The following is a 10,394-nucleotide window of genomic DNA, read 5'->3' as shown; positions in this document are numbered from 1 at the left end:
TTGTCAACTTCTCCCTACCCAAGGTTATATATGCTAAGCCGTTGTTATCTCTCTCTTGCTTGCTTATATAACGTCTCTTTCAAAAATCTCTCTTTCTAAAATCTCTCTCTACCCTCGTTTTCCAAAACCTTCTTTTAAAACCGAGGCTAGAGGCTCGATCATACGTCGCTTGGCCGTAGGCGACGCAAGTACAAATTGGCTCAGCTCACTTGTCGTTGGAAAGTGAGTGCCGCACAATCGCTAGTCCGCTGCCTTTAAGAGTGCGATTGTGTCAACGGGCATACACAATAGGCACAACCCTTTGCACTTTACCAACTGAGCTAGACGCCTAAGGCTCAAAACTATGACCACAAGGTTAAGAGCCTTGCGCTCTACCAACTCAGCTAGACGGGCATACACAATAGGTAACACAAAACAACCCTTTACGCTTTTACCAAAGGAGCTATACATCTAGGACTACACCAAATCGCCCAATATGGGGTTCGAACCCATGACCACAAGGTTAAGAGCCTTGCGCTCTACCAACTGAGCTAGACAGGCATACACAATTAAAAACAATTTGAACCCCTGACCACAAGGTTAAGAGCCTTGCACTCTACCAACTAAGCTAGACGGGCATACACAATAGGTACAACCCTTTGACATCTTGTCGAGTGACCCAAGAGTGGCCTAATTAGAAAAATTAAAAACAATTATAACAAATCGCCCACCGCCCCATGGTTAAGAGCCTTGCACTCTACCAACTGAGATAGACGGGCACAAAACAACCCTTTGGGCTTTACCAAAGGAGCTATACATCTAGGACTATACCAAATCGCCCACCATGGGGTTCGAACCCATGACCACAAGGTTAAGAGCCTTGCGCTCTACCAACTGAGCTAGACGGGCATACACAATTAAAAACAATTTGAACCCATGACCACAAGGTTAAGAGCCTTGCACTCTACCAACTAAGCTAGACGGGCATACACAATAGGTACAACCCTTTGACATCTTGTCGAGTGACCCAAGAGTGGCCTAATTAGAAAAATTAAAAACAATTATAACAAATCACCCACCATGGGGTTCAATCCCATAACCACAAGGTTAAGAGCCTTGCAAAAACAATTATAACAAATCACCCACCATGGGGTTCAATCCCATAACCACAAGGTTAAGAGCCTTGCACTCTACCAACTGAGCTAGACGGGCATACACAATAGGCACAACCCTTTGCACTTTACCAATTGAGCTAGACGCCTGGGGCTCGAACCTATGACCACAAGGTTAAGAGCCTTGCGCTCTACCAACTGAGCTAGACGGGCATACACAATTAAAAACAATTTGATCCCATGACTACAAGGTTAAGAGCCTTGCACTCTACCAACTAAGCTAGACGGGCATACACAATAGGCACAACCCTCTGCACTTTACCAACTGAGCTAGACGCCTGGGGCTCGAACCTATGACCACAAGGTTAAGAGCCTTGCGCTCTACCAACTGAGCTAGACGAGCATACACAATATGTGCAACCCTTTGACATCTTGTCGAGTGACCCAAGAGTGACCTAATTAAAAATTAAAAACAATTATAGCAAATCGCCCACCGCCCCATGACCACATGGTTAAGAGCCTTGCACTCTACCAACTGAGATAGACGGGCATACACAATAGGTAACACAAAACAACCCTTTGCGCTTTACCAAAGGAGCTAATAACATCTAGGACTATACCAAATCGCCCACCATGGGGTTCGAACCCATGACCACAAGGTTAAGAGCCTTGCGCTCTACCAACTGAGCTAGACGGGCATACACAATATGTTCAACCCTTTGACATCTTGTCGAGTGACCCAAGAGTGACCTAATTAAAAATTAAAAACAATTATATAGCAAATCGCCCACCGCCCCATGACCACATGGTTAAGAGCCTTGCACTCTACCAACTGAGATAGACGGGCATACACAATAGGTAACACAAAACAACCCTTTGCGCTTTACCAAAGGAGCTAATAACATCTAGGACTATACCAAATCGCCCACCATGGGGTTCGAACCCATGACCACAAGGTTAAAAGCCTTGCGCTCTACCAACTGAGCTAGACGGGCATACACAATTAAAAACAATTTGAACCCATGACCACAAGGTTAAGAGCCTTGCACACTACCAACTAAGCTAGACCGGCATACACAATAGGTACAACCCTTTGACATCTTGTCGAGTGACCCAAGAGTGGCCTAATTAGAAAAATTAAAAACAATTATAACAAATCACCCACCATGGGGTTCACAATCCCATAACCACAAGGTTAAGAGCCTTGCACTCTACCAACTGAGCTAGACGGGCATACACAATAGGCACAACCCTTTGCACTTTACCAACTGAGCTAGACGCCTGGGGCTCGAACCTATGACCACAAGGTTAAGAGCCTTGCGCTCTACCAACTGAGCTAGACGGGCATACACAATATGTTCAACCCTTTGACATCTTGTCGAGTGACCCAAGAGTGACCTAATTAAAAATTAAAAACAATTATATAGCAAATCGCCCACCGCACCATGACCACATGGTTAAGAGCCTTGCACTCTACCAACTGAGATAGACGGGCATACACAATAGGTAACCATGACCACATGGTTAAGAGCCTTGCACTCTACCAACTGAGATAGACGGGCATACACAATAGGTAACACAAAACAACCCTTTGCGCTTTACCAAAGGAGCTAATATAACATCTAGGACTATACCAAATCGCCCACCATGGGGTTCGAACCCATGACCACAAGGTTAAGAGCCTTGCGCTCTACCAACTGAGCTAGACGGGCATACACAATTAAAAACAATTTGAACCCATGACCACAAGGTTAAGAGCCTTGCACACTACCAACTAAGCTAGACGGGCATACACAATAGGTACAACCCTTTGACATCTTGTCGAGTGACCCAAGAGTGGCCTAATTAGAAAAATTAAAAACAATTATAACAAATCACCCACCATGGGGTTCGATCCCATAACCACAAGGTTAAGAGTCTTGCACTCTACCAACTGAGCTAGACAGGCATACACAATAGGCACAACCCTTTGCACTTTACCAACTCAACTAGACGCCTGGGGCTCGAACCTATGACCACAAGGTTAAGAGCCTTGCGCTCTACCAACTGAGCTAGACGGGCATACACAATATGTTCAACCCTTTGACATCTTGTCGAGTGACCCAAGAGTGACCTAATTAAAAATTAAAAACAATTATAGCAAATCGCCCACCGCCCCATGACCACATGGTTAAGAGCCTTGCACTCTACCAACTGAGATAGACGGGCATACACAATAGGTAACACAAAACAACCCTTTGCGCTTTACCAAAGGAGCTATAACATCTAGGACTATACCAAATCGCCCACCATGGGGTTCGAACCCATGACCACAAGGTTAAGAGCCTTGCGCTCTACCAACTGAGCTAGACGAGCATACACAATTAAAAACAATTTGAACCCATGACCACAAGGTTAAGAGTCTTGCACTCTATCAACTAAGTTAGACTGGCATACACAATAGGTACAACCCTTTGACATCTTGTCGAGTGACCCAATTAGTGTTGATTCATTATTGTCTCTTTATGAATAAACAATCATTAATCCTTTGATGTCTTGATGAGTGGCCTAATTAGTAACTCTTCTCTATTAAAAACAATTAGAGAAAACCGCCCACCATGGGGCTCGAACCTTTGACCACAAGGTTAAAAGCCTTGCCGCTCTACCAATTGATAGAACAAATCGCCCACCATGGAGCTCAAACTCATGACCACATAGTTAAGAGCCTTGCGTTCTACCAGCTAAGCTAGACAGGCGTACACAATAGGTACAACCCTTTGACATCTTGTTGAGTGACCCAATTAGTGTTTCTTTGCTAGTGTCTCTTCTCTGTTAAAACAAAATTAAGGCAAATCTCCGACCATGGGACTCAAACCCATGAGTACAAGGTTAAGAGCTTTGCGCTTCAATAGGTACAACCCTTTGATATCTTATGGAGTGAACCAATTAGTGTCTCTTCTCTATTAAAAAAAATTAAAGCAAAGCTCCCGCCATGGCAGGCATAAACAACCAATTAGTGTTTCGTCGATCAACTAAGCTAGATGGGCCTACCCAACAAATACAACCATTTAATGTCTTAAGTACTCTACCAATTGAGCTAGATGCGCCTACTTGACCGAGTGACTCAATTAGTGTCCACAAGGTTAAGAGCCTTGCGCTCTACCAATTGAGCTAGACGGGCCTACTTGACCAAGTTACTCAATTGGTGTCCATAAGGTTAAGAGTTTTTTACATATGAACCAAGAGACATCAATCATACAATATACTTCAATGATGATGGGAAGAAAATGTTGTTGAAATTATTAAAAGATATTTCAATCATGTCACATTGAAGAAGAATGAAACTTCATTGTTATAAATTTTGGGTGGATTACAATTTAGAAGTTACATCTACACCATGGTTAATTATGATCATAAAGTATACATACGGGTTAATTATAGTCATAAAGTATGAATGTTACAAATGGTTTAATTATAGTCATAAAATATGAATGTTACAAACGGTTGAAATTTCTAATGTAAGGTCAAGAGTTTCATTTTGATCCTATATAAAGCCATGTATGTTGTATTTGGAAAGAGACTTGGAAAATGTAGTAAAAGAAACATTTGTGCTTTATTTTAGCCAATGACTAAATTTTTTTGCAATTATATATAGCTTAGGTTGCATGTAGAATCATCAATCTTGTTTGTGGAGTGATTCGAATCTCAAACAAATGTTCTCTTGACCTAAGATATTCAATCAAGGGATAATTTGAATCTTATTTCCCTTGTAGTGATTTCATATATCATTTGTTATCAAAGCTTTTCCCTTGGGTTGATTCCATATCACTTGCTCTTGCCTACTTGACCAAGTGACCTAATTAGTGTCCTTAGCCTTGCGCTTTACCAATTGAGCTAGATACACAACAAATATAACCCTTTCATGTCTTCATCAAGACCCAATTAGTGTCTCTTCTCCCATAAAAAGATTTAAAGCAAATCACCCACCATGAGCATAAACCTACAACTACAAGGTTAATAGTCTTGCACTCTACCAACTAAGCTAGACGAGCCTACACAACAAATACAACCATTTGATGTGTTGATCAAGTGACTTAATTAGTGTCTTTTCTCCGATAAAAAGATTTAGAGCAAACCACTCATTGTGGGGCTCAAACCCACAACCACACAAGGTTAAGAGCCTTGCACTTTACCAACTAAGTTAGACGGGCTTACACAACAAATAACTCTTTGATGTCTTGATTGAGTGACCTAATTAGTCTCTTTTCTGACAAAAAGATTTAAAGCAAATCATCCACCATGGGGCTTGAACCCACGGCCACAACGGTAAAAGTCTTACTCTCTACAAACTGAGCTAGATGGGCCTACAAAATAAATACAACTCTTTGATGTATTGATCGAGTGACCTATTTGTATTTCTTCTCCGATAAAAAGATTTATAGCTGCCAACAATTTAAAGAATAAAAATAAAAAATTACCCATAATAGGGCTTGATCCATGAGCACAAGGTTAAATTGAGCTAGATAAGTGTACATAATAAATACAACCTTTTGGTCTCTTGATCGGTAACTTAATCAGAAAAAATAAAGTTCAAGGGTCTATCAAACACCTTTAAAGGTTCAGAGAACAAATAAATACCGACCTCAAAATTCTTGGACTAAATTTGTAATTTAACCAAAACGGTCTCTAATGACTTGTCAATGACAGAGCACAGACAGTAAGAGAAGTTTCAAATCAAGAACAAAAGGACAGCATATTTAGAACTCTTCCATAATTTGATGCATTCTTCCTCGAATCCTGGGCAGCATATTTAAAGAATAAGAACACAGTATCAGATCAAGAACAAAATGGTTCACATAATTGGAGCTTATTTCAAAAGCATTTATATAAATGTTTCACATAAAAGCATCACAAATAACCTTAACCATGTGACAATGATAAAGTACTATATCTCTATCAGTCCACAAGGAGGAAACTCAATGATCTATGATATAATAGGTATAGCAAAATGGTCCCAAGTACTTTAAAATGATCTTATATTGGCTCTCCGACCAATTTATACACACCTCGACTAACTTAATATCTACCAAGACATTCATATGTGTCACAGTCGCTCTTAAATTCACTTACCAAGCTGGAGATTGGGGCCACCCTGCAAGATTGGCTCCACCAACCTATGATTTCTTCCATTGATTTTGCAGGCACCAGATAGCAACCTCCTAATTCTCCAGAGTAGCGAACCTCTAATTACTCAGCACAACTAAGTGTTCGTTTGGGAATGCCTGTTGGAAAAAAAAAAAGCTCTTAACTGAGCACTTTTAGCTAAATGTTTCCTCTAAAAACATTTTAAATGTTTTTCTTAATCTGTTATTAGAATGTTCAGAAAAGCTCTTTAAAATTTTAACCGAAGGCCACTAATTTCTAAAAAAAATGTTTTTGTGAGATCCACATCAGTTGGACAAGAGAACGAAATATTCTTTATAAGGGTGTGAAAACCTCTCCCTAGTAAACACGTTTTAGAAACTTTGAGGGGAAGTCCGAAAGAGAAAGCCTAAAGAAGACAATATTTGCTAGCAGTGGGATTGGGCCGTTACAAATGGTATCAGAGCCAGACACCGATCTATATGCCAGCGATGTGGTTGAACCTTGAAAGGGGATGGACACGAAACAGTGTGCCAGCAAAGATGCGGGCCCTGAAGGGGGGTGGATTAGAGGGTCCCACATCGATTGGAGAAGGGAACAAGTGCTAGCGAGGATATTGGGCCTTGAAGGGGGGTAGATTGTGAGATCCCACATCATTTGGGGAGGAGAACGAAACATTCTTTATAAGGGTGTGGAAATCTCTTCTTAGCAGACGCATTTTAAAAACCTTAAGGAGAATTCCGAAAGGGAAAGCCCCAAGAAAACAATATCTACTAGCGGCAAGCTTGGGCCGTTACACTTTTACCAATATATAAACATTTTAAAACACATACCAAACATGCACTAATATAGGGAAGCATGGGAATTGATGTAATAATGATATGCTTCATGGGTGAAAAATGATATAGGCATTTGAGATTGTTCTTAGTGCTCTAAACATCAGGTAGAATTGATCACTCATGCCCCAAATGGCCCATACCATTGAGTTCCATCAATGAGCACCGTTTTATTTTCCATGCCTGGAGAGACAGATGGAGATTCTTGAGGGCAGTATACTCCAGGTGCTGTCTTTATCAACAATACATTAGCTAAGCTGCATTCTCTCTACGCTTTTAAAAATACCCAGTAGTCTTACCTAAAAAACAGGCTCAGTACACGACTAAACGGGTAAAAGCCTATTGTTTAGAAAACTTGCAAGTACACATCCAGTTTACCAGAAGTTGTCCCAGAAAATAAATAAACAGGCATCCAACCGTGACAAAGAAGAATTCAAAGTCAAAACTTCCAATTAAGTCCTAGAAAAGTAGTGCAGCTGAACATATGTTGAAATTATAGATATAGGCTTACCGTGAAGATGATTTGCTAAAGGTCTCTGTAACGGCCCAAGTCTACCGCTAGCAGATATTGTCCTCTTTGGCTATTTCCTTTCGGACTTCCCCTCAATGTTTTTAAAATGTGTCTATAGGGAGAGGTTTCCACACCCTTATAAAGAATGATTCATTCTCCTCCCCAACCGATGTGGGATCTCACAGTCTCCCAGTGACTTCTGCAAATGGATGACACGAGAATACCCTTAAAGTATAAGCGATCTATGGGTAAAAAGAGATGAAAGACATGAATCACAAGATTCTGTATCGTTTTACTTGGTAATATAACAATGAAATGCAAATCGAAATTAACCAGCAAAACTTGTAACTCGCCAATATCCATCCCTATCTCGTCATACCTTGGCGCTTTTTTAGTACAACAATTATGGGAGTGAGGATTTTAACCTCCGACCTCGGAATAAATGTCTTGACCTTACGTTGGCCATGACAATGTGTGTTCTCCATCTTAAAGCACAACTTTTTCCCTGTAACGAAAAGAATTCTATTATGCTTTTAGAAAGATAAGGAAATTAATCACTTCATAGCCTAAGCTATTTCTTACCAACAAAGGGCAGACTTGCAATTGTGTGAACCTTCTAAAAGACTTTCATCTCCTGTTTGAAGCCATCTCTAAATTACTTGACCAAGGGTCTCCCACTTCACCATTCTAGAAAGCGAACCAAGCATTTCACATATATCTTGCACTTGAGGATGAGAGAGATCGCCTGCAAGGAACTCTTGAACTGCACCATCGACCTCCAACACGCTGCAGCCTGGCGTTTTTTTCGACCTCGTTTCTGATAAATTTTTCCTTACCTCCTTTGCCGCCATTTCCCATCCAGCTTCAGCATAGATGTTGTATGAAAGGACTTGCGTACCACAATCTGTTACACCCATAGCTAAAAGCTTTTTCCAAATTCTGTTCCCAACTTCAATATTCCCATATTTTCTACAAGCACCCAGCATTGCTCCCCACACATTGGCATCCACATTACTAAAGCCTTCCATTTTCTTCTCTATAAATTCCTCAGCATCCTCTACCATACCTGCTCTAGCCATAAGATCAACCACACAAGCATAATGCTCGAATTGAGGTCGAACCCCATAAACAGTATACATTTGGTCAAACAATTTAAGGCCCGTGTCGACCATCTTGGCGTGCGTACAAGCAGCAAGAACAGCTACAAATGTAGTTTCTGTAGCCTGAGTTCCGTTGAGAATCATTTTATCAAATAACTTGAGCGATTTCGTCACATCCCCATTCATTGCAACACCAGAAATCATTGCATTCCATGCCCCTGCATCTTTATTTGGAATGCCCTCAAACACTGCTAATGCTGATTCAATGTAACCACATTTTGAATACATATCAACCAATGCAGTAGCCAATATCGGGTTCGATTCCCAACGGTGGCGCTTGGCATAAGAGTGCATCCAAAGTCCTTGTGTTATAGCACCAAGATGAGCACAAGCAGTAAGAACACTAACAGTAATTGATTCATTAGGCTTAATATCCTTCTCTTGCATTTGTCTAAACAAACAAAGCACCTCTCTGAAGTCACTAACCCGAGAATAAGCAGCTATCATAGCACTCCAAGAAATTACATTCCTCACAGGCATTTCATCAAACAGTTCTCTAGCACTCTCAACATCCCCCACCTTCCCATACCCATCAACCATCGCCGTCCACACAACCACATCCTTCACAGAACTTTTGTCGAACAATACGCGTGCAGTTTTCAAATCGATTAAGGAATAAAATTCAACAAGCGTACTCACAACAAATGGATCATTCTCATATCCAAGAACAATAACATGGGCATGAACCAAATAACCTACTCGCTTCAATTCACTATAAACTAACGCGCAAGCTTTTATCAATGGCGGAAAAGTATAGTTATTAGCAAAAAGCCCTTGATCAACCAAATCTAAGTAACATAAAATTGCTTGTTTCGGAGCCCGCGATAGAACATACCCTCTGATCATCGAATTATACATGAAAGTATTCCTATGCCGAAGGTTCTTAAAAATTGCACAAGCGTAAGAAAAGAAAGAACCGTCATTATCGCCGGAAGTTGCAGCGACGGCGAGTAAAGGTGCGACGCCATATGGACTTTCAGGAAGGTGGGTCTTGAGAAGGTGGCCATGGATTTCTTTGAGATGTTGCAGCGATTTGGATTTGTTTATAAGGGGAACAATGGCGTCCTTGAACGATTTGTGAATCATTTCAATTGTTGGTTTCTGGGTCAATCGTATTGATGAGAAATAGGTGTTTTACGTTGTTAGGTGGCGCTTCAGTCAAGAAGTGGGTTTCAACCGCCGCAGCACGGCGGCGCGTGAGTGGCTGACGCGTAACCTGGCTTTACAGAAGGGTTTTTCTTTTTCCCGCCTGAACTTCAGAAGGAAACAAAAAAAAAAAAAAAAACAAAAGAAACAAAATTGTGGGCCGCCGTTTACTTGTCGGAAATTCAAAACTAATATGAGATTTGTTGGCAATTCAGATTGCTCAACCGATTAAACCATTACTCCAGACCTCGATTTTCGTTGAAGGACTAAATTAATAGAAATATATAAAAATATTTTGTATCCATCTTAAATTTTAAAAATATAACTTTAAAGAAACGTTTCAAAAATATTTTAAAATTTCTTTAATATTCTTAAATTTTAAAAAATATTTCAAGAATATCTTTAATTTTTTTTTTTTTAAGTTTCATTAATAAATTTAAAATTTCTTAATTACTTAAAAGGTTTTTTTTTTAATTTACTTTAATTAAAATATATTAATAAATTAATAAATTTTTTCAAATAAAATATT

At 40.1% G+C, this 10,394-nt stretch overlaps 1 protein-coding gene and 8 non-coding genes across 12 annotated transcripts; all 9 read right to left on the bottom strand.

The window, feature by feature from the left end:
- Window positions 1-467: 467 nt before the first annotated feature.
- TRNAK-CUU lies at window positions 468-540 on the bottom strand. The gene has a single exon. It is a non-coding gene; the product is annotated as a tRNA-Lys (tRNA).
- Window positions 541-815: 275 nt separating this feature from the next.
- On the bottom strand, window positions 816-888 carry TRNAK-CUU. The gene has a single exon. It is a non-coding gene; the product is annotated as a tRNA-Lys (tRNA).
- A 230-nt stretch (window positions 889-1,118) lies between these two features.
- Window positions 1,119-1,191, bottom strand: TRNAK-CUU. Its single transcript has one exon. It is a non-coding gene; the product is annotated as a tRNA-Lys (tRNA).
- A 525-nt stretch (window positions 1,192-1,716) lies between these two features.
- TRNAK-CUU lies at window positions 1,717-1,789 on the bottom strand. Its single transcript has one exon. It is a non-coding gene; the product is annotated as a tRNA-Lys (tRNA).
- Window positions 1,790-2,013: 224 nt separating this feature from the next.
- Window positions 2,014-2,086, bottom strand: TRNAK-UUU. The gene has a single exon. It is a non-coding gene; the product is annotated as a tRNA-Lys (tRNA).
- A 644-nt stretch (window positions 2,087-2,730) lies between these two features.
- On the bottom strand, window positions 2,731-2,803 carry TRNAK-CUU. Its single transcript has one exon. It is a non-coding gene; the product is annotated as a tRNA-Lys (tRNA).
- A 163-nt stretch (window positions 2,804-2,966) lies between these two features.
- TRNAK-CUU lies at window positions 2,967-3,039 on the bottom strand. The gene has a single exon. It is a non-coding gene; the product is annotated as a tRNA-Lys (tRNA).
- A 334-nt stretch (window positions 3,040-3,373) lies between these two features.
- TRNAK-CUU lies at window positions 3,374-3,446 on the bottom strand. The gene has a single exon. It is a non-coding gene; the product is annotated as a tRNA-Lys (tRNA).
- Window positions 3,447-5,513: 2,067 nt separating this feature from the next.
- On the bottom strand, window positions 5,514-10,108 carry LOC111469133 (pentatricopeptide repeat-containing protein At5g48910-like). Of its 4 annotated transcripts, XM_023114380.1 has the most exons (5): window positions 8,142-10,108; window positions 7,939-8,064; window positions 7,560-7,801; window positions 6,201-6,352; window positions 5,529-5,867 (listed from the first exon to the last, which is right to left on the bottom strand). In XM_023114380.1, exon 1 carries the CDS (start codon window positions 9,803-9,805, stop codon window positions 8,210-8,212), a length of 1,596 nt encoding a protein of 531 aa, XP_022970148.1. In that variant the 5' UTR covers window positions 9,806-10,108; the 3' UTR covers window positions 5,529-5,867; window positions 6,201-6,352; window positions 7,560-7,801; window positions 7,939-8,064; window positions 8,142-8,209. The 4 variants fall into 4 exon arrangements, with proteins under 4 accessions (XP_022970147.1, XP_022970148.1, XP_022970149.1 ...); XM_023114379.1 differs by having other exon boundaries at window positions 5,514-5,867; window positions 7,560-8,064; XM_023114381.1 differs by lacking the exon at window positions 7,560-7,801.
- Between the last annotated feature and the right edge of the window lie 286 nt (window positions 10,109-10,394).

The sequence above is a fragment of the Cucurbita maxima genome, unplaced genomic scaffold (assembly GCF_002738345.1).
Source record: "Cucurbita maxima cultivar Rimu unplaced genomic scaffold, Cmax_1.0 Cma_Scf00038, whole genome shotgun sequence".
Lineage (NCBI taxonomy): Eukaryota > Viridiplantae > Streptophyta > Magnoliopsida > Cucurbitales > Cucurbitaceae > Cucurbita > Cucurbita maxima.
This window is presented reverse-complemented; position numbering and strand designations above follow the sequence as displayed.